The following is a 25105-nucleotide window of genomic DNA, read 5'->3' as shown; positions in this document are numbered from 1 at the left end:
GTTTATTTCATAATCATACTTTGTTGAGAGAGCAAGGCTCACACCATCTTGTCGTTCAATTAGTTCAGATGATATACTTTTACCCGTTGCTAACTCTATGGACAAAACATTTGGAATTGTTCAGTTAAAAATAAATAAGCAGAACTCCTAAACACAGAAGACGGTTATGGTGTAAAACAACATAATTCATTTTGCGTTTTGGTTCCGAGCGGCCATAATGTTAATATTACTATTTATATACAATTTCCTATTTCAGCCTCTGGCCTTCAGTCAACCATTTAGATTTCAATTTGACATTTAAAGACACTGGACACCTTTGGTTATTGTCAAAGACCAGCCTTCTCACTTGATGTATCTGAACATATGCATAAAGTAACAAAACCGGTGAATGAGCTTAATCGGTCATCGAAGTTGCAAGCAGTTGGTGAGTGGCAAGAGGATGTTGTCGTGACGCCTACCAAGGATATGGACTGAAAGTTGTGTACAATTGTGTGTCGTCAGCGTAGAAGATACAGTAATGGTGTTCATTAAGTTCACCAATTTGCAGTATAAACTTGTTGGAATGAAGAAGACCCTATGGGAGTCAGGTTGGCTCAGTTGTTTTTTTTTGCACCTGCCTTTCACCTCTGTGGCCCCGGTTCGATTCCCATACCAGGCCCCTGTATGTTGATTGTGTTTTTCCGACACTACCTAGCTGTTTTGACTTTCATTAATCTTATGTTCTTATTATTATTATTTATTCGACCTCAACAGTACAAGTACAGAAAATACAAACAAGGCAACAATGTAAGGGGAAAAAAACATAACAGAAACGACAACGCTACAAAACATTATGAGTAAACAAAAAAGACTAATAAATGAAAAATAAATAAATAAGTTTGAAACTTCACTGACCAATTGAGTCAATAATAATTGTTCACAGTGATTTGTTATGTTATGCATGTTGTGTATACCAAATGTGAATACTGGTCTTTGGCAATTACCATTTTATAGCTGCCCATTGCCTTAAATCACCCATGCAGTACTTTGAAATTTGACATGGTAATGTTGTTTTGTACATAAACATATAATTGGTGTTGGCAAACAATAATTAGATCTGGTCAGAAATGTATAAAGTGTCAGAAAAAAGGCATGATTTGTTTTTTTTTTTTCCGTTTTTCACTTCTGTTCTGACGCCTTACTTCTGACCAGGAAATACTTTACAGTCCATTTTTCTACCACAATTCCCTCAGTATGCATTAACAAAATAAATTAGATGCTATTTTTCTTCACAAGGGTATTCTATAAATATTTGACCTCGTTTTTTATGACTCCTGTCATTTCAACCTATGCCCGTTGCATTTTAGCGGGTATTTTTTGTTTTAATTTATTATTTTAATTTTTGTCAAGTCCCAAACCCCCGCTAATAAATATTCCAATGATGTCTTCCTCTTTCTGACAAATAACCGAAGGTTACTGAACCTAGTCTGCGTTTCTTCAACACAATTTGAAGACAAACAAAGAACGAGAAACTCAGACAGTTTGAGCTGAAATACTGGAATAAGATGACGTTAAAGGAACAGGCGTAGCCTAGGATGGGTCGAGTTGGTCTTTGAAAAGCGTTTGTAACCGTGCGCTATAAAATGCATATGATTAGAGAGATATTTTAAAAGTAGAATATAATGATCCACACAGGTATCACTCGAAATTGCGTGGTTTTGCTTTTACCTCGTCGACTAACACGGTCGGTCATTTATGGGTCGTGGCCGTGAGCCGACCAAGCCACATGTGTTGTATTACCATTCATATGACCTTTTTCATAAAAAAAACACAATAGAATCTGCAATTATAGCGTAAATTTACAATTCCTGCCCCGTTTCTGACTCCGTTTCGCGAAGGGTAAAAATAATGTGCTTTGCTGCCTGATTCGCACGTACGTCTACGTGCAAGTGTCATGTTGAGTAAATGTATTGATTATTGCCATCACGCGTGAATTAACTACCACGTAATTATAATAGGTGGGGAAATTCATACGTTTCCGGGGGGGGGGGGGGTTCCAACATTATTATAAAATTATTTAAAGGCACTGGACAGTGGAAACTAATGTGATTACTCAACATAATTGTTAGCATGGTAACTTGGTAATGAGAACTGGAGAGATTTTGATAGTAAAACATATTGTGAGAAAACGACTCCCTTTGAAGGGACGTTATTTAAAAAAAAAAGGTGGTTTTCACTCGAATAATTATGGAGCCTTTTTTGGCATGTAGGTAAACGAATTTGTGCGTTAAAGATGTTTTCGGTCATTATTCTCTTGCGACTTCAATGACCAATGAAGTCAAAATTTTCACATTTTGTTTGCATATGTTTGGATACACCAAGTTAGAACACTGGTCTTTGACAATTTTGACCTTCAACTTCAAACACATTTTGACGATTTTTTTGGCAAACGAAAACAGGACAATCGAATCGGATGAGCTAAAACGTAAATTTAGAAAGTTTTTTTTGCGGTAACACCATGTAATTACTATATCTAAAGAGTTGGGGTGGTTCTGAAAAGAACCGTTGGTTTCAACTCGAAGTTTGGATCAATATTCTGATCGTCTTCTGGAAAAAGCGTAAAACGTAAATAGAAAAACAGGAGTTTGATCTTATATAATAGCACCAGCAAGTTCCATTCACCGCTAACTAAAATGCAAATGCAGCAATGGTACCACACAGTGCATCTTAACTGAGATACCTCGTTTTATAATAGCAGCATTTATAAAGCATTTATAATTTCTATTGAAGAACTGGTGTCAACAGGCAGGACTGGAGTTATTATTCTTATTGACATGTAACCATCCAACCCGCATAATATATGGATTTAATTGATATGCCTGCTACAGTCCAACACTCTTACAATAAAAAGACAATGGCTAGTGTCGTTCAGCATTACTATACAGACTATATCCAAAGGACTATTGCGACTACTGCTTGTGTGTACTTTGTCTGTTACCGTGAATAAGCATACGCACAATTGAATTGGTAATGTGTGAAAACTTATGACTGTTGATGCTCGCATCATTTTGAAACCTAGTGACAACTCATCAGTTGTAAGGTAAGATAACTATAACTATTCATGTCGTTTTATAATATTCAAATCGAATCGAATCAAATCGAATCAATAAAGTAACATGGTATTATTAATCTTGGCTCCACGTACTCTCTAAAATGTAAAAGAGTGAAAAACACCACTCTTAATATTCCGAGTTGTCCCTCATAAAAAATGGCTCTTTAAAAAGAGTGGTGGTTATTTCACTCTGTTAGAGGGGTTTCACCCCAGGACTGAGTGAAAACTCACTCAAAAAGATGCAAACTTCAATCTAAAAGAGTGGAAGACCACTCGAAAAAGAGTTGTCTCTCATGTGGCTCTTGAAAGAGTGCCTTTTCACTATATAATTTTGCATTTAGAGAGTAATGTACTTTTTGCAACAGATCAACAGTTAAGACATAATAACAACGTTAAAAGCGATTGAAGAAGCAGTGTTTGCAAACCTAATGTGGGTGTTATAAAAGCTGGGTCATTTTAAATCAAGATACATTGCGGATAACTTTAAAGGCACACGTTGCCTTGGATCGATCGGGTTGGTTTTTGAAAAGCGTTTGTGTCCGTTTGTTATAAAATGTATATGGTTAGAAAGATGTTGTAAAAGAATACAATGATCCACACACACTTGCCTCGAAATTGCGTGCTTTCCTTTTACTTTGCGAACTACACGGTCGGCCATTTATGGCACCATAACTGGCAAACTGTGCTAATTAATGGCCGACGATGTAATAGGAAAACCACGCAATTTCGAGTGAAACCTGTGTGGATCATCATATTATTCTACGTTTACAACATCTTTCTATTCAGATGCATTTTATTACAAACGGTTACAAACGCTTTTCAAAGACCAACTCGACCGATCCAAGCAACGTGTTCCTTTAATGTTGTTTTCGGGTTGGTGTAGTTGTATTATTCCATCACCTAATACATCTAGGACCTCGGTTCGATCACCGGACGGGGTTTTCAGTTTATAACTACGTAGGTTTTCCATTTAATAATTATTCCCATGTTTACAACTGAAACCTCATTCATTGTCTTCTCTCCATTTTCGCTCTTGTGTAGACATTTCGCTTTTCTGACAGTTCTTGACTTCACAACCAGAATTATATAATTTAAATGAAATTCATGCAACTAAAACCCCCTCATGTTCAACAGGTGAATTATTAAAACCCATGGTATTGGCAAATTCTGCCCTGACAGTTAATCTGCTCTGAATTATTAAAAAATCCTGGGTATTGGCATCATTGGCAAAACGTGATGAAATTTTTCGAACACGGATATTTGTATCCTTGGCTTAAAGGACATGGACCTGTTTGGTAGTTACACAAAATATGTAGCAGCATATAGAATTGTTTTGTTACGAGTAACAGAGAGCTGTTGACAGTAGAACACATTGAAATAAAGAACTCTCTCTTTGAGAAAGAGGTAATAATTTCTCACTCAATATTGTTAACAACTTTCAGTCCCAAAGCCCTTTTTAGGCATCTGAAAGCACACAAATTTGTGCAACAAGGTTTTTTTTTTCGATGACGAATTCAAAATGTTCACAGGTCTGTTAGGCATAATGATGTTTGGATACCCCAAGTGAGGACAATGGTCTTTGAAAATAAACAATCGTGTTCGGTGCCTTTAAATAAACAACTCAAAGTACGTTGTGAACTTATGTTAGCATAATAATTATAATTCTTCCTTACTAAAATATAAACAAAATGTATCTAACAGACAAAGCTGCACCAGTTAACTTATACTTCTATAAAATAAATTAATAGTCTCTTTATACATATCGTATATTTATGTTGGATTACAGCAAGTGAATTACCAGACCTGTCCAGTGCTTTCAAATAATCAACTCAAGATGTGTTGTGAATTTCTTTTGGTATAATAAAATCACTAAAAACGCAGTCGTTACTAATGCGGGGGAAAAAAATACATGACGTGCAAAGTTGCACCATTTTATTACTTAGCCTTCGAAAATGACATGCTAGGGTCGAAACGTCAGGCCATTAACTATTTTTTGCATTTACACCATCGGTCCATTTGGTTGACAAGTTTTTTTACAACTGCTTATTCAATTTTTTTATTTTACCAATTCTCACCCTTCTTAAATGACGTATAGACATAATGTCTACAGCAGCAGCCCCACTTTTGTGGAATGCACTTCCCACAAAACTAGCAAAACTACAGAATTGTTCCACAAGCATCTGTAAACATACCTCATGAAGGAATCCAGCGATTAACTGTCATTTCCATACTTGTCATTATTTCGCTAATAACCGTTTCTAGTGTTTTTTTCTAGTGCGCCTTTGGTGCCATTTTAGGCAGATATGTGCGCTTTATAAATCTCTAATTATTAGTATTATTACTATGTAGAGGCAAATCATTACAGGCAAACTTGAACCATTTTACCAATTTTCACAAACTCCTTTTTAAATAACGTATTATGAATAATATAGAGGCATAGCATGGCAGGCAAAGTTACACCATTTTACCAATTCTCCCATATTCCCTCTTCAAATAACGTACATTGAGGCATCAAACATAACGATTATTTGGTGATAAGAAGCAGGTGTCAAGGCTATATAAGGCTTATAGACGAAGCACCTTTGTTTACAAAAATTGCGACCTTGTGTGTGTAAAGGCATTTCCCGGCCAGCTATAACACTGTACTCTTTTGACGGCATGTAGGGCAAATCTATAGTTTGATGGGCCCAATATCAAAGAGATGCGTAAGCACAATATACGAAGTGATGCTCAACGGAATAAGGTTACCAGCAAAAATATTGCCAAATTAATGTATCATATCAAGTCCCTTAAAAAAAGGAAGCCGTTTCTCATTATGCTTTATACCTTCAACAGCTCTCTCCATTGCTCACTGCCAATTAAGTTTGAATGCTAAATAAAAGATTTAAGTAATTACCAATAGTGTCCGGTTACTTCAAGAACCTGTTCTGTGAATCGTGTATTTAAAACAATCATAATTTTTCTTAAAGTCTATGATTATGAACGCGCTAAGCAAAAGCCCAGTCAAAGCACTAAACTGTCAAATTAATAAAACTTAATGCCACGGTTGCTCGATTTCATAGGGGCCAATTTCATAGAGCTGCTAAAGCAAAAAAATTGCTGAAGCACGAACATAGCTCGCTTATTTTACACAATAATATTACTGACCAAAATGTCATGCCATATACATTGCTTGTGACTGATATTTAGCTGCTGTTTACTTAGCATAACAATTGAGTGGAGTCTTGACAGGTAATCTGCTTCTATGAAATTGGGCCCAGCTCATCTAAAACCGTTGTATCCAGCGTTTTATGTGAGGAAGGCGTGGCTTTATAGTGGTACCGCGTTACGCTCTATGAACAGCATAGTTCATGAACCATTGTATGAAATGTGAATAATCATTTAATAGCCTTGTATAATATTAACGTAGAGTATTTGTAAGGCGCCAAAATCCATTAAACTGTGCGCTTCAGGCGCACGAGAGTGGATCCTCACACAGCAAAGAAAAGGGGAAATCAGACAAAGAAACAATTACAGATAAGCCATAATAAGCTAGGTTTCAAACTCATCTTAAAGGAACTAGTTGCCTCGGATCGGTCGAGTTGGTCTATAAAAAACGTTTGTAACCGTTTTTTATAAAATCGATTTGGTTAGAAAGATGTTGTAAAAGTAGAATCTAATGATCCAAACAAACATGTTGCACGGTTTTCCTTTTACCTCGTCGAAAAGCACGGTCGGCCATTTTTTGTTATGACTCCCATGAAAATGCAGACCGTGTTAGTTCGCACAGTAAAAGGAAAACCACACAATTTCGAGGCAAGTTTGTGTGGATCATTGTATTCTACCTTTAAAACATCTTTCCAATCATGTGCATTTTATAACAAACGGTTACAAACGCTTTTTATAGACCAACTCGTCCGATCCAAGGCAACGTGTTCCTTTAAAAGAATCAACACTGGAAATAGTGCGATATAAATGGTAATGTGATTCCAGAGAGTGATTCCAGAGAGTGGGTCCAGACAAAAATAGGTGTTCATACCCTTAGAATTCAACCTGAAAATGAGACTAAAGTGCTTACTACACAAGCTTTTACTTTTAGGGAAGTTGTGCTATTTATTGGCTTTGTTTCTTACTTTAAGAGTATTGTTGGTGAGGAAAAGTACTATAATGTCCTTTTAAAGGGTATAATGATGTACTTTTTCCTAACAAAAAACACAATGTCCACAGATTTACATTAAACTTACACGGTTTGAAGATTATGTTAGTAGAAAGCTTCCCTTGAAATTTTACATACTGAGGTGCTGTAGTTTTTGAGAAATGAGTAATAGTAATAATTTCCGTCTCAGTTTTAGCATGTAAAAACGTATTAACCAGTTATGCTATGGATTTGGTATAATATCATAACTTGTAAGGGGGAATTTACATGCTAAAATAATTTTGGTCTCATGAGACCAACATTAATTTGTGACTTGTTTTACTAATTTCTTAAAAACTACACAACCTTAGTTAGTAATATTTGAAGAGAAGCTTTCCACTATCATTATCCTCAAACCCTGTACGTTTAATGAAGATCTGTGGACATTTTGAAAAAGTACCCGAATCCTTTAAAGGACTGCTCGTGTGAAAATGAACTTAGCTATATGTGACTGTAATTTACCTTTTACAGGACTGCTCCTGGGAATTTGTACGAGATTCGTGTGTTTTCTTGTTACCTTCAAGGGGACTGTTGTTCGTGGGAAATTATACCAGAATTGTTTGTTTCATTTTAATGATACTCTGAAAGGTTAAAACCTTTCAGAGTATTGTTCTTTGGGAATGAGTTGTGTGTTTTCATTACCTTTCAGAGTGTTTTTCGTGGAAGTTGTACCAGTATTATTTGTTTGTTTGCTTACCCCTATTCACGGGAATTTGTACTTTAATTATTTGTTGTATTATCTTGCTATCGTTAAGTGTTCAATTGTTTGTTTTCTTTACTTTTTAGAGTATTATCATTATGCCTTCGTATTAACCTTTGTGACCCTTACGTTGTAAACGTTGTAGTTTTTTTTTGTAGTATTATCACAATTAACCTTTTGGTTTCATCGCGTTGGGAAAAAAGCTTTTTAGTTTGACTTCATAAAACATAAATGTGTTTTGCATGTTAATTTATGGGCAAATTATTAATGTACAGACCGTCTCGTCATCTAGTTCAAACACCTGGTTCGGATAATTCCTTTGCCATTAATTATGAATTATATAAGTGTCATGTTTGACATCACAAAAGGGTCTGTGTGCTTTTTACACGTCCACAGGTTTGAGGATTATAACTATAGAAAGCTTCCCTTAAAATATAATTTGTTTAGGTGCTGTAGACTTTGAGATTTGAGTAAAACAATGGCACAAACATTATGTTTGTCTCAGTTTTAGCATGTAAAAACGTATTATACGGTTAAGGTATTTTACCATAACATACCAAAAACTGTGTTTTGCATGTTAATTTATGGGCAAATTATTAATGTACAGACCGTCTCGTCAACTAGTTTAAACACCTGGTTCGGATAATTCCTTTGCCATTAATTATTAATTATATAAGTGTCATGTTTGACATCACAAAAGGGTCTGTGTGCTTTTTACACGTCCACAGGTTTGAGGATTATAACTATAGAAAGCTTCCCTTAAAATATAATTTGTTTAGGTGCTGTAGACTTTGAGATTTGAGTAAAACAATGGCACAAAAATTATGTTTGTCTCAGTTTTAGCATGTAAAAACGTATTATACGGTTAAGGTATTTTACCATAACATACCAAAAACTGGTTAATACGTTTTTACATACACAATAATTTTCGTCTCACTAAAATTATTTTTGTGACTTGTTTTAGGACTAATTTCTCAAAAACTACAGCATCTCAGCAAGTAATATTTTAAAGGGAAGCTTTCTACTATCATTATCCTTAAACTGAGAAAAATGTAATGCACACCTGTGAACGTTATGTCTTGGTGTAACAAAAAGAGCCAAATCCTTGAATTTTCTATTTTGGCTGTCAAAAATAATAGATACTCAAATAGGGGTCTAGGGTACACTTTCGCATTTGAAACCTACACGAATTTAACATCGATTTACAAGGTGGACGTTCACTGTACACCCTATGCGAATGTCCAATATTCAACATCAATGTACTAGTCACCGTACATACCAACGTGAATGTCCGACATCCAGTATCGATATACAATTTCTTTTAGAATAGAACAATGTTTCATTGTCACTTGTAAAAAAACAAATATTAGTACAGTGAAATTCGTTTTGGTTTTGCGTGTCTAAAAATATTATGTTGTATACAAATTACACTAAAAACTAACCATTTACAAAAATACATGGAAATATAATATAAACAACTCTGAAAAGTATTACAATATACAGGCGAAATACGAAAGATAAAAATAGTACGAAGAATTAAAATCAGAAATGGACATTCATGATTAAAACCTGTCATTTAGAACACGAACAGCTGTGGGATAAAAACTCTGCAAAGTACGGTTGGATCCAGATTTAATTGAACGAAAACTATTCTTAGACCGCATGGGCTGAAAGAAGGAATGTGCTGGGTGAAACTGGTCATCTACTATAGAGAGGGCTCGTTTTTTAACTCGAGAGAGATACAGTTCATCAAGTGATGGAAGTTGGCAACCTATGATTTTACTAGCGGTGCGAACGATCCGGCTGATACGCTTCCGGTCATCGGCTGTTGCATTGCCCCACCAAACGATCATTGATTGTGTCAAGACACTCTCAATCACCGCTCGGTAGAACTTCAACAGAAGTGGCTGACTGACATGGAAGCTTCTCAGCCGTCTCAAGAAAAATAATCTTTGCTGACCTTTCTTAACAATTGAATCTGCATTACATCCCCATTTCTAATCAGATGATAAATGTACACCTAGAAATTTAAAACATTTCACTATTTCCACTTCAGAACCATTAATGACCAAGGGAGCAATAGCTGCAGGATTTTTGCGAAAAGATGGACATTCACTGTATACCCTATGTGAATATCCAATATTCAGCATCAATGTATAAGTCACTGTACAAACAAACCTGAATGTCCGATGTCCAATATCGATATACAAAATGGTGGACATTCACTGTAAAACCAATGTGGATGTTCAATAATTATAAAATACCGATGTACAAGGATAGACATTCATTTTACAAAAACGATGCGAATGTCCAATGTCATCAAACTATTAATCTTTATAGATTGATATGTTCGATATTTGGTTTTCGGTAACACCGTGTGTTTATCTACTTGCCAGGTAGAGCTTGTTCTTATAGATTTTGTATTAAATTTGCAGATTTAACACACAAAGTATATTTTTGTTTACACTCATAACAGATCATGGACAAATGTAAAACGCAAGCAGAGGCCAGAGGAATATATCTGCAAGCAGCCCAGGCAGGTGAAGTTAAGGATATAGAATGGCTTCTCCAGAACAGCAAAGCGTTAGGCCTCGATGTCAATTACACTGATGCTAGCGGACTGTCTGCGTTAAACCACGCTATACAGAACGGACATCTTGGTGAGTTCAACTCGAATTCATGCTATAGACCTTTCCATTGATTAGCAAACCCAGCTGGTGGGTATAGACGGTCGATAGCAAAACATTCAATTGTGTCAACATCATGTTTTTGTTGTTTTTTTACCAACAAAGGCCCTAATGTTGTTGTGTGTGTGTTTTTTTTTTTTATTTATTTAAATGAGTGTCAACAGATGTTGGGACGAAGTTCTAAATTGTCTGCCATCTTTTACACACAAAAAAAACGATAGTTATCAACTTATTTGTTTCCAACAAATTCTGCCTATTTTTGATTAGTTGGGTGATATTGTTACAAACTTTAGCCATTTGTTTTTGTTTTGCCTGTATAGATTCCATGGTTTCCACGTAAGGCATGTGGATTATCAGCTATTCCGATACCATTAATGTCATAGCCGTTTCATTTGAGTTGAGCATTCGTTAATTAGTAACATTTTCAAAGTTATTGTTTTTATTTTTTAATAATACTCGAAATTAGTATTGAATTTGGTTTACATGAGCTCGGACTATAAAAATGTTGGGTAAACATCTGCTCTAAAATTGCAAAGGGTCTAGGAGGGATCGTGGGTTTGGATCCGACCCGCGTATAGTATGCCTGTGACTTTGTTTTTGTTCACAGAACTTTGGAAAGTACTAGGTATACAGTCATAATAATAATAATAATAATAATAATAATAATAAAAATAATTGTGGCTTCTTATATAGTGCACATGTCCGTCACTCAGTGACGCTCCTGGCGCTGTAACATACAGTATTTCCTGCAAGATGTGGGACTACGTTTTGAATTATGAGACCTAATTCTGATAGCACCATGTAATGTTGTACAAGGTGCTGTGGCGCAATTTGCTGCCGATCGGACCAGGAACACCGGGGCGAACCCCTTCTCTTTTCGATAAGTGCACTGTTTTTTTTTTTTACATGCGTTATATAACACATGGGACCAACGGCTTAACGTCCCATCCGAAGGACGAAGCAATGGTGAAGTGTCTTGCTTAAGGACACAAGTGTCACGTCATATACACAAACCATTTCATTTCATTTCATTTCATTTATTAATTTCACAGGCAAAAATTCAAGCACAGACAATAAGAACAGAAGAAAACAAAAACAAGAACATACAATACAATAACAAAAAAGCAGCACCACTGAAGGATTTTAAAAAAGTAAACTAAATTACTATCGAGTTAATCTCCTGATGCCACAATTTACGAAAAGACAAAAAGGGACATTACAGATGGACATTATTAAAACATGGCATACAGTATAAAAATATAGAACTATACAAGCAGTTAAAGCTATAAAAGCACTAATGGGCATTAAAAATACAAATTCGTTAAAAGAGAGATTCTAGTTAATTTACTAGTATCAAGCTAACATGACAGGAGCATTACTGTTGACAACAGTTTCTGGCAGTGCAAGATTATGTAATTCACCTTACGAAAAAACTATTAATACTTGATAGTAAGTTTGCGGTTACAACCATGTATAGTATCTATTTTGAGGGCGTGTTGGCTCTAAAAAATAGCCGGCTTGGTCTCGACGTTTCTATAATCGATACTCTGCTCGTCTTCAGGGGAAGACCACAATCCAACATAAACAAAAATGCATACTGAAAAACGTAGAAGTTTGAGATCGATCGGCCATCTAGATCACAAGAAAATAGGGACAAACCAATCACACATTTTGTACATGACATCACTTAAATGCTCACTGAGCGATAAACTCCAATGAGTCAATTATTTGTATTTATACATTTATCATCAAATATGACATTTCACATACAAATATTTCGAGCGGTGTTTTCTACTATAATCATCATTAGACCGTGTAAGTTTTATGTAATTGTGATCTTAGACAAGTTTTGTTTAAATTGTTTAATTCTGCAATATTCTTAAAATTGTGCTTAAAATGTTTATGTTTTCAGTGGTATTGTACCCCCTTCTCGAACACGGTGTCAAGGTAACGGACGACCTTTTGCGAGCAGTAGAGCATAACTTCTTAGAGGCAGTCAAACTACTCTGTGAGTTTGCGCTACACTTAAAGGTACCATGCATGCTGATATTAGTAGCTAATTTGTGTTTCTATTTGTTGTCTTTTAAAGGGAAGGTACATTATTGGTAATTGTGAAAGACCAGTATCTCATCAAAATAGAATAACAAGCCTGTGAAAACTTGGTCGGAGTCGAGATAAAATAATGAACGAAAAAACACCCTTGTTGGACGAATCTGTGTCCTTTCAGATAGGAATACATGACTTCTAACTAGAAGGGTTTTATTATTTTTAGTGAGAAATTACCTCTATCTACTTCAGAGGGAACCGTTTTCTCACAATGTTTTATACTATCAACAGCTCTCCAATGCTAGTTACCAAGTCAGTTTTTTGTTAATATCATTTGTTTTGAGTAATTACCAAAACAGTGTATTTGAAAATAAATTTAAAGGCAGTGGACACTATTGGTAATTACTCAAAATAATTATTGGTGACGAGTAATGGGGAGAGGTTCATGGGATAAAACATTGTGAGAAACGGCTCCCTGTGAAGTGCCATAGTTTTCGAGAAAGAAGTAATTTTCCACGAATTTGATTTCGAGACCTCAGATTCAGAACTTGAGGTCTCAAAATCAACCATCTAAACGCACACAACTTCGTGTGACAAGGGTTATTTTTTTTCATTATTATCTCGCAACTTCGATGACCGATTGAGCTCAAATTTTCACAGGTTTATTATTTTATGCATATGTTGAGATACACCAAGTAAGAAGACATGCTTTGACAATCACCAATAGTGTCCACTGTCTTTAATACGAAGCATTAAACAGTGCTCTACGGATAATAGGGCACTTTACATGAGACTAAGGCAAAAAGAAAAACAAATGAACTAGGATGGGTTGGGGAACAGAGATGCCTTGAGGAGGCTTTTGATACACTAAAGATATGTTTATTGATTGGCAGAATACGCGTCAAGTGTCTTCCTTATTTTTGCACGCTGCACGAAACGATGGTACAAATTAATAATTTAATTTGTATTTCTTTACTGTCATTTATTTATTATTTTTCGTTTGTGTATTTGTTTTGTTTACTTTATTGATTGATTTATTTGATTGTCATTGTTTGTTTGTTTTTTTTGTTTTTTTTTTCTTGTTGTTTTTTGTGGGGTATCTATTTTTTTTTTTTGGGGGGGGTAGAGGGTAAAACTCAGTTACAGCCGCTACGGTCTCTAAAAGATCAAATACTGAAAACGCTTGATTGTGTTTGTCTTATAAGACTCAGTGCTAAGGAACTTCTAGCCCTGATTTTGAATTAAAGCGCTATATCCTCTAACTCTATCACATTACAGGATGAAGCTGAACAACGTCGTATCATTGACTGTCGCTGTTCCAACGACGATTTTAACCATGAGGTTACACCTATCATTCTGGCTGCACAGAAGAATAATTTTAATATAGTAAAGGTGAGCAAACTCTTTGTTCATAATCAGGTAAGGAATGGTTTGGGTGATTCAAATGTAGGCCTACATTTCTCTTTGCAACCATTACCTACGGAGATTCATTGCCAATTAACCAAACATAATAAGAAGTAAACTATAAATAAATGGTTAACTTGCAGGAACAACCATGTGTAAATCTCTTAGGGTGAGTGTTGGCTCTGAAAGGAGCCGGTTTGGTCTCGACGTTTCGAACAGTATACTCTGCTCGTCTTCAGGAAAGACATATACATGCATGTACAAACATCATGCACCCAGTACAATAAGTATTCTGAACATTTTTGCTTAGTTCCTGACAAACCCATGAGAGCAGGGCCCAATTTCATAGAGCTGATTAAGCAACAAATTTGCTTAAGCACGAAAATTGCTCGCTTATTTTACACATGTTACTGGCCAAAATTTCATGCCATATACATTGCTTATGACTAGTATTTAGCTGTTGTTTACTTAGCATAACAATTGAGTGGTATCTTGGCCGGTAATCTGATTTTAATAAGCAATGAATTTTTTGCTTAAGCAACATTTTTTGCTTAAGCAGCTCTATGAAATCGGCCCCTGTTCATTGATGGATTTTTTATTTAGTGAAAGGAAAAAACAAAGGTAACGAGACAATTAACGTGCTACTATAAGCATATGTGTAGTTGTGGAACTTCGATTTTTCTTAATTAAAAAAAAAATTAAATTGGCGACGTAAGCCTACATAATTAAAACCGACACTCAATAAGTGAGTGAGTGCACCACGTTAGGTTTTAATTGACTTTTTAAACTATAAATAATAAATTAATAATAAGTAAAATGAAATTAGTTACTGACCTGGAATGACGCTGCTTTGGGTCTAACAAACTGGGACCCAAATCATTTAAGAAAATGATGATATTGGATTGTATAATTATTGCAAGATTCAAACTTACAAAGTGTTAAAATTACAGTTTTTGTTGTGGGTCTTATTTTTAAAATTACATATAAATATATAACAACAAACACATGTTTTTTTCTTCTAATGACCTTGAGGGGTTCAATTATTCTTATGTCAGCACGGTTCGATACTTGTTAATAATAATAATAATAATTTCGATAAGTGCAGTGGGTTATTTTACAGGCGTTACACAACACATGGGACCAACGGCTTTACGTCCTATCCGAACGACAAAGCAATGGTTAAGTGTCTTGCTTGTTTACATACTGACATACTAGTCACGTCTATGCAATGTGTCTGTTAGGCAATGGTTAATTATTATTTATATTTGTATACTTCATTTTGTATTTGTTATTTTTGTTTACTTTTTTTTCACATCCAACGGCAAAATTGTTCACATCCAACGGCACTTTTTTTTTTTTTCTTTTTTTTTCTTTTCTTAAGAATACAGTATCAACACAACGTCTGTTTTACGTAAAGTTAATGTGTTGTAAAAACAAGCATACGGAATTACTACAAAAATACATACAATTAACACCTATAACATGACGAATAGAAAACGAGAACAAATTCCTGTTTTTATATTATAATATATAGGAGGGAAAACCCCAATGTGTAAACCCCATGCAATCAAATAGAGACTAAAAATCTAATCCACGTAGTCTGAAGTGGGATTCGAACCAGGGTCCACAGAGGTGAAAGGCAGGGAAAGAAACCACTGAGCCAACCTAATTCCCATGAAACTAAAAATCATTTTTCCAACGATTTATTTTTGATAATAATTATTACTCAGGTCCTTTTAGACGCCGGTGCCCGTATTCCAACATCTCGAACAACTTCTTCGGACAATTTCCAGCGCTCGGTCGGCACGTTAGCCCTATTCAAGGGTCTAGCAAGCAACTCGTACGTGGCCATGGAGAGTCGTGATCCTGTTGATCGGGCTTTCACACTGTGTAATGAGATCAGGCGACTCAGTGAAAACGAGATTGAGTATCGAATGTCTTACAGGGAAATGGAGACGAATGTGAAACTGTTTGCAACGGAGTTCATCTCGCATGCTAGGAGCTCAGAAGAGGTATTCTTGAAATTGCCAATGCCATCGTTATGTCTAGACAGAGACACTCAGATGTCCATTACCCCATAACTAACTTCTGTTCGCTTTCGTTATCAAATTATTGCCGTACCTTTAAAATGTACATCAAGGCTAAATCATACAATTTGTGGTTGATTTCAAACCTATGTTTGATGAGAACTTCACGTGTATTTTGGCAAGAAAGCAACCCAAAGGCAATTTACTCGGGAGTTGTCTAATCTAAACCTCTGCTTTTTCTTTTTTAGAGCAGATGCCATTGTGCCCTTGAGCAAGGCACTTAAGCATGTATTGCTTTGTAAACGTTTTGGCAGGCTCCTAGTGGATGATAGCAATACCAACATCCATATGGACTGTGAATGAGTAACCCTGTTTCAGCCACACGAGTAGGTGGTAACGTGCCCCTGTGACAGTTGACTTGGGTTGACAGCCCCATAGTCTGGGGCATGGTGGTGTTAAAGGCAGTGGACACTATTGGTAATTACTCAAAATATTTATTGACATAAAACCTTACTTGGTGACAAGTAATGGGGTTGATAGTATAAAACATTGTGAGAAACGGCTTTCTCTGAAGTGGCGTAGTTTTCGAGAAAGAAATAATTTTCCACGAATTTGATTTCGAGACCTCAGATTTTGAATTTTAGGTCTCGAAATCAAGCATCTGAAGGCACACAAGTTCGTGTGACAAGAGTGTTTTTTCTTTCATTATTATCTCGTAACTTCGTTGACCAATTTGAGCTCAAATTTTCCCAGGTTTGTTATTTTATGCATGTGTTGAGATACACCAACTGTGAAGGCTAGTCTTTGACAATTACCAATAGTGTCCAGAGTAAACATATCCTATGTAGTTGGCAATGGTTTCACTTTACTTAATAGCTTTGTTGATAACAAGTCAGTAGTGTTTAGGAAGTTTGTTTAAGCATGTTAATCGCGTGGCAAATTTATTGTTCCTGACAAAATAAGTATGATATTAATGTTTTGTTCTCTCCACATCTTATAAAAGATTATGACTGTGCTTTCCCACCACGATGAGAAAGATCGGAACAATGATGGAGACGATGTCACAAAGTCACCGTTACCAAAGATATCTCGCGCCCTCAATCTTAAACTGTTCGAGGTAAAACTTGTGAATATACTTATTCAAATGCATGCGTACAGCCACGATTGGCTGTCAATTCACTTTATTTATTTTTTTTGGGAAAGCCAAGGACTCACAGAAAGCGAACTTAATAAATTAACTGTAGCAAATAACCAAAAAGTGAGAAGACAATGAAGGAAGTTTCAGTTTTAGATGTGGGAGGAAAACCCAAGTGAACTTATCCAGGGAAACCCACTGAAGTCAAGTAAGTATTGAAAACCCAAATCTACGCATCATCCTGGCGTGATTGAAGGTGAAAGGAAAGATACCACTGGGACCATTCGACAGCATGTTGTTCACACGAGGCGCTCACGCGCAGGTGCAACCTCGTTCCCAGTGGTGTACGATCTCGCCGCGCCATTCTGTTTTTCCCCGAATGCCTTATTTTTCTTTTAATTGATACCATACACAACAATTTTACATTCTAGTGAGACAAAACGCGGCTAGTGAAAGAATAGATAAAATGTATTATACAGAAGCCACCATTACTTAAAACCCCAAAGGTGTTTTTTTTTTCTAAACGAAGGCAGTTATTAAACATTAAATTGTATATATTTATACAAATTACAGTTCGAGGCCCGATTGAAGCACAACACTAAAACAAAAAGTGAAAAACTAAAATGTTCTTTATGTTAAAATCAATTTTGTACAATAACTTTAAAAATATTATGTAAATTTAATGTTTGACGAGGTCATAGTTCGTCGTGACATTATTTGTTTATCTTTACAGTTTGTCGCCCACCCGAACTGTCAGCAACTCATCATCACCAAGTTCTACAAACGTTTACTCTATTTGCGAGACAAGGGCGCCCTCTACCGTACTATGTTCCTCGGCATGCTTTTATTTGTGTACCCGGTACTTGCAGTTCTACATGTTTACTCCACCAGAGACAAATTCAAAACCTTCGTCAGAATTCCGTAAGAATTACAACATTTTGCCCTGCTATTCTGAACATGTTTACAAAGTTTTTACAATTTTGCGTCTGGAGTGTCATCGACGACAAACATGGCGCACAAGAAATGTTCAACATTGCTGAAGGTTAATGAACAGTTATTATTTGAAGCACTCGTGTTTAAACCCATTCTCATAAATGCATCCATGAAGAGCATTATTTAGTTATTTCCCTTGTCCCTACATGCAGTTACCGGTTCCACTTAGACTTTGTTATCAGTTTCACATAGACTTTGCCAACATTTTGTGCTTTTCTTTTTTTGTTTGTTTGTCCTGATGGACTCCATAATTATTGTCCCTAAAGTGAACACAAACATGTTTTGTAAAACGCGCAGCTCTGTATTGCACACACTGTGAGCAATCCTTTGTTTATTGCACGCACAAACACTGTGTGGACATATACGTTCACATAGTATTTAAAGACACTGGACACTATTGGTAATTGTCAAAGACTAGCCTTCACAGTTAGTGTATCTCAACATATACATAAAATAACAAACCTGTGAAAACTTGAGCTCAATCGGTCACCGAACTTGCAAGATAATAATGAAAGAAAAAGCACCCATGTCACACGAAGTTGTGTGCGTTCAGATGGTTGATTTCGAGACCTCAAGTTTTAAACTTGAGGTCTTAAAATCAAATTCGTGGAACATTACTTCTTTCTCGAAAACTATGGCACTTCAGAGGGAGCTCTTTCTCATAATGTTTTATACTATCAACCTCTCCCCATTACTTGTTACAAAGAAAAGTTTTATGCTAATAATTATTTTGATTAATTACCAATAGTGTCCACTGCCTTTAAAGTCTTAACATTATGTGCGGATTATTTTGTTCTCAAATTCACAACTTGAATGTATAATCACGGTTCCTACAAACGTATCTGTTTCTCTTTCAGCCTTGTTGTATTCATCATGCATTTAGCCTCTGACCTGACCTTTGTGACCCTATTGACCTGGGAGGCCATGAGCGACAGGCAATTAGCACACACTATTAGTTTTACTCGACGACAAAACTTTGTCGTTCTTCTGTGGATAATTGGTAATTATAAATAATGGTTTCAGTGTGTTTAATAAAAGTACTGCTTTGAGGAATATCTAGTAATAATGTCCAATATGTACTTCTTCCTGACGTTACAATCAAGTAATCAAGTGTCTTATGTCTTAAGGCCCGGTCCCACTGCAGTGATAACGAGAACGATAACTATAACGACGCAAAGAGAACGCATTCCATTGATTGAATGAACGTGTGCGTATTCTGCGTGGAGCAATTCGATCTCGAATAAAAAAATATAATGCGTTCTCCTTGCGTCGTGATCGTTATCGTTTTCGTTATCACTGCAGTAGGACCGGGCCTTGCAGTAGACCCCGTGCATAATGATGTAACTAGCTCAACCTTAGTGAGGTCAATGAAGAGCTATCATTCGCTAAGAGTCAAGCACCGCACGAACATGCGTACAAGTTTCCATTTCTCGTTCCATCGAAGACGGCGACCAATGCAACGGGTGTATACAAGTACAAAAATAATAATAAAAATAATTAAAAAAACTTGTTTGTGCTCTTTTCTATTTGGATCATTTGCGAGTAAACTTCCATTAATCTTCAATTTCTTTTTCCTTCACTTTTGTCAATTTTTAACGTTAACATGTCTTCAATGATTATTTTGAATTTATATTTATAGGAATGATTTGGCAAGAAATTGAATGTTTTGCAGCCGAAGGGGTCAGGAAGGTCGTCACCAATTGGAGACGCCTCCGGAACATCGGCATTATTTTATTGTTCGTCATAGGGATAGTGTTCGAGATTTGCGCCACCTTTGTAAGATATGCTCTTAGAAGAAACTATACATAAATAGTAGATTTGCGGGTACAACCATGTGTAAATCTATTAGAAACGTCGAGACCAAACCGCCTCTTTTCAGAGCCAACACTCACTCAAAAGAGATTTACAAATGGTTGTACCCGCAAGTTTACTATTTATTTATAGTTTATTCATTTATTCTATGCAAAGCAATAAATAAATGAACAAGTTGCCTTGGATCAGACGAGCAGGTCTATAAAAAAACGTTTGAAACCAGTTTGTTATGAAATGCATATGGTTAGAAAGATATTTTAAGAGTAGAATATAATGATCCACACAAGTATCACTTCAAATTGCACGGTTTTCCTTTTACGTCGGTAACTAACATGGTCGGCCATGGGAGAGTCAACAATTTGACTCCCTTTAAATAGATGTTAAATTTGCATCGGAATAAAGAATATTAATTTTTTTTTTTTTTTTTTACCCATATGCACCGATGTGTGTAGCACTGTATACTCAGTACTCTCCCCGAGTCCTGTGAAAAAAAATCACAGGCATTTTACTCGGGTGGGATTCGAACCCACGACCCTTGCAATTCTAGAGCAATGTCAAACCAACTAGACCACCTAGATTGCCCGGTAGCTAGAGGCAGTTCGAATCCTATGTTTAGCAGCGGGTACTGCAAACGATTTAAATAGATGTTAAATTTGCATCGGGATAAAGAATATTAATTTTTTGGTTTTTACCCATATACACCGATGTGTGTAGCACTGTGATTTTTTTTTCACAGGACTCGGGGAAAGTACTGAGTATACAGTGCTACACACATCGGTGTATATGGGTAAACCCCCCCCCCCCCAAAAAAAGGAAAAAAAAAAAAAAAATAGAAAAAAAAAAATTAATAATTTGACTCCCATAAATGGCCGATCGTGTTAGTCGACGAGGTAAAAGGAAAACCGTGCAATTTCGAGGCATGTTTGGGTGGATCATTATATTTTACCTTTAAAACATCTTTCTAATCATATGCATTTTAAAACAAACGGTTTCAAACGCTTTTCAAAGACCAACTCGACCGATCCAATGCAACGTGTTCCTTTAATTCTGATCCTATCTGTCTGTTTCCACCAAGCGTTTAAAAAAATCTCACGTGGTTCTGACCTTATCAGATAGACTGGTTCCCTGTCTTTATCTGCAAGGATAAAGACATGCACTGTACTTTACATGTCCAATGATTTCATTTGATGTAATGATTTCATTGGATAAGCGTACACTGCAAAAACCGATATGTTAAATTGATTCTCTTTGTTTCTATACGTGACACCGACACGGTGTTAATTTCACCAACGGTATGGGAGTGGGGATAATAACAAAATGTTGGTGTCGCCACAATAATACACACAAGGAATAGTCAACTTAACATCCCAGTTTTTGGAGTGAACTGTGAAATAAATATTCGTGCTTATCCGATGTGATGTAGTGTCAGCTGCAATGATCGTCTGTATAAACCATCCGTGTTTATAATGTAATGTACCACATGTCATGTTCTTTTGGTTGAAGTGTATGTACTGTACAGTTAATCGAATGAGAACACTGACTGAAATGCACGCAAGGTCAGAGTTACATTCTGGTAACATCTGGTCAGGCTGGTCTGGCGTTTTTCACGAGCCTTCAAAGTGTGACGTCAGACGTTTAGGATAGTCCTTGCCCTTACAGAACCAGAATGGTTGACTTCACACTTCGAGGCTCGTGAATAACGCCAGAAACCAGCCTTGAAGCACGTGGGAAGATCCTTCCAAATGTACATTTTGACCTCACATCCATTAGCACGACGTGAAAACACATTACACTTGTAATGGGTAAAAACTAAAATTAACATTCTTTATCCCCGATGCAAATTTAACATCTATTATATCGTTGCGGTACCCGCTGCAAAAACATAGGGATCGAACTGCCTCTAGCTACCGGGCAATCTCGGTAGTCTAGTTTGTAATACACTGCTCAAGAATTGCAACGGTCGTGGGTTGGAATCCACCCGCGTAATATGCCTGTGATATTTCTTTTTCACAGGATTTGGGGAAGTACTGAGTATGCAGTGCTAACACACATCGGTGTATGGGTAAAAAAGTATTTAGATGTTTTATTCCCGGTCCAAATTTAACATCTATTATACAAATTACACTTGACAATCACGCAGCAGCAGACAATCGAAAGTGCACGTGAGATCTTGGCGTTTAAAAGCTGACAATAAAACTGCGTCACTTCGGAGCCGACCAATCATAACGCAGATACTAAGCATTTATCACTAATACCATTGTGCCTGTAAGTGCTGTATTTGTGGATAAAAACATGTGACCTTTTCGCAAATACCGGGGCGCGCGCGTAAAGCTTGGAATTAGGTGCATTGTGGTCTAGCTGGTATCCAAATTTGATCCATATCTATCCTACAATGCACCTCATTCAACAGTCTGCGCTTGCGCATTGGTATTTGCGATAAGTTCTATGTGACCAGTCTTTAGTCATGTAAACTTAAATTTATGTTAAATTTGCACCAGGGACTAAGAATACTATGGTTTTGTTTACCCATACAACAATGTCGTGTGTTCGAATCCCACCCAAGTAATATGCAAGCCATGTGATTTGTTTTAAATAACTTGGGATATGAGTATACAGTGCTCACACACATTGGTGTTAGTGTAAACCAAAGTAAATACATTATCTTGTTTGGGGTATTTGAGAAAACTAAGCACATTCTTATTTGCATTCGATTCCTTAATTTACAGGAGGCGCCACTGTCGATGACGTCATCAACAACGTTAACAACTACGACGGACGTGCCATTAAATGATCACAACATAGCAAAAAGGTCCACAGATACCAACAACAGTTCGCGTACGTTATTAAAAACAAATTTCACAGATGGAAAATTCTCTGAAATTGGAGACTATGTTGTTAGTGAGTTGGAGACGACGAACCCAAGCATTAATCAGACCACAAAGGTGCAGATTAAAGAAGAGGTTGTCTGGAGAGTTATGAACTACTCAGCGAAACGTGTCGCCAAAGTCCGGCGTAAACCAACGATACCTCGGGGTACGGTGCCTGTAGGAGACGAAACCAATGACTATCTGAACCTAACTTGGAACCATCCTCAGATCATGGGTCGTGCTTTCCTGTCCCTAGCAATCGCATTCTCCGTACTGCGCATGCTCTCCTATGTGGTGATCAGCAACGTATTTGGTCCGCTCCAGATTTCTCTTGGCAGAATGATCAAAGGATCGTCACATTTCTTCATTGTGTTGGGATTGATTCTCGGTTCGTTTGCAATGGGATTGACGCTAACTTACTCCAATCAGAAAATTACTGAAATACAGCAGGCACAGCTGCAAATTCACAGAGTCGGTACCTTCACGAGGTAAGAAACAGTCATTGGCCGCCATCTTTTATGAAACGTGCACACGTGAAAGGCTTTTCATTGGCTGAGAGTTGTGCGCAGTGCGTGCACTTGTGCATTGTTTTTACACCAAAGTTGTGGTTGTGAAACAACCAATCTGTCTGAAACAAACATCAGTTAAACGCCTATGGTAATGAATGGCACAAATCATGAAATTTTCAGTCAGTACCAAATCGTTAGTCCTGTGAAACCAGCGGTATTGTGAGCTAAATATGTTGGTTTCTTATTAAACACGATCTACTTGGTAGGATTCGAATCCACAACCTTGTGACTAACAGGCATGCAATCTAACTATTTACAACATACACGGTGACAAGTTGTGATCACTAATTTGCTCTAATGTTAAATTATGTTTGCAGTGTTTTCCAGTCTGTGCTCAGCCTCTACTGGTCCTTGTTTGGGTTAATGCCAGTAGAGGATCTCCAGCTCCCTGGTGATTATGTCGTTAAAGAAACGGCTGGTTCCGTGTTGTACGCAACTTTCTACGTATTGATTGTCGTCGTCCTTCTAAATGCCCTCATCGCCGTGTGGAGTAACTTGTACAATGAAATTGAGGTAAGAAGTAGACTGATCATCCGTCGTTGTCCGTAAGGATCAACCATGCACATGGTCTTACAGACCTTAATTGTTTCATCGGGTACAATGCTCTAATTTGTATTCTAAAGCTGTGTTATGATTGGTCGAGGATACAAGGTTATGTAGTTTGTCAGTTTGCACTTTCCCTTCCATCGGAAAATGTTGCTTAAAACATTTCTGCCAGACAAAAAGATACCATAATTTGCATGTTCTTTCACCACCTGCAATGCGCTATATGCAATATTTCCAGCTTTCAAATCTTTCTTAAATTTACCACTGTTGTTGCGTGGAATTGTGTGTTTCTTTCGAAAATCCATTTAAAAAATGAAGGGAAAAAAGGAAAAAGTTGTTGCCACAAAACCAAATTATCCATGATTTCCTCCTTAAAAGGAGAACAGTGACATCCAGTGGAAATTTTCACGGACAGCTATGTGGATGCGTTACATTGATAACGACGTACGGGTGCCACCTCCCTTCAACCTCCTACCCACACCAAGAATATTACGCCGTGTGTTCCGCATGTTCGCTTATCACCCGAAATGGACCACGATCGAAGTCGAAGATTTAAAACCAACATTTGATGAAAAGTGGTTGAGGATCAGAGGATTGCCAATACTGGTAGGTTTTGTTTGAAGGGGGCTTTTGTGGAATTCAGGACAGTTGCCATAATTACTCGGGAGGGGGGTCGAACCAACGACCCTTGACAATCTAGAGCAGATGTCTAGCATTAGTCAATAGTCAAAAGTCTGTTTTGTTATCACACATTATATTTACACATTATATTATACAGTGAAACCCACTTTGGTTTGCGAGACAAAAAACATGTTTTTGTAATGACCCAAAATACAAAATACATTAAACCACGTTAGGCTACACGATAAAAAAACTAACCAACTAGACCACCGAAACTTCAGGTAGCTAGAGGCATTTATAATCATAAACTTCCATCTATTAATTAGACCTTTATGATTGTTCAGTAGCCGCGGGTACCTCCACGATTCAATGTTAAATTCGCGCAGGGGTTAAATAATAATACTTTGTGTTACCCTTGTTACCTTTACATAAG

The 25105-nt window shown here is 36.7% G+C and overlaps 1 protein-coding gene across 1 annotated transcript in view; it reads left to right on the top strand.

The window, feature by feature from the left end:
- LOC117301858 (short transient receptor potential channel 4-like) overlaps window positions 1-25105 on the top strand; it is a 30933-nt gene that overhangs the window by 2374 nt on the left and 3454 nt on the right. Inside the window, exons 2-12 of the mRNA XM_033785850.1 lie at window positions 10442-10625; window positions 12565-12683; window positions 13977-14090; window positions 15833-16114; window positions 17133-17246; window positions 17998-18185; window positions 19115-19257; window positions 19897-20033; window positions 22796-23424; window positions 23823-24018; window positions 24430-24657. Of these exons, the coding sequence (XP_033641741.1) occupies window positions 10445-10625; window positions 12565-12683; window positions 13977-14090; window positions 15833-16114; window positions 17133-17246; window positions 17998-18185; window positions 19115-19257; window positions 19897-20033; window positions 22796-23424; window positions 23823-24018; window positions 24430-24657 (2331 nt within the window). The 5' untranslated portion in view covers window positions 10442-10444. The remainder of the gene's footprint in view (window positions 1-10441; window positions 10626-12564; window positions 12684-13976; window positions 14091-15832; window positions 16115-17132; window positions 17247-17997; window positions 18186-19114; window positions 19258-19896; window positions 20034-22795; window positions 23425-23822; window positions 24019-24429; window positions 24658-25105) is intronic.

This window comes from Asterias rubens, chromosome 17, assembly GCF_902459465.1.
Source record: "Asterias rubens chromosome 17, eAstRub1.3, whole genome shotgun sequence".
Lineage (NCBI taxonomy): Eukaryota > Metazoa > Echinodermata > Asteroidea > Forcipulatida > Asteriidae > Asterias > Asterias rubens.
This window is presented reverse-complemented; position numbering and strand designations above follow the sequence as displayed.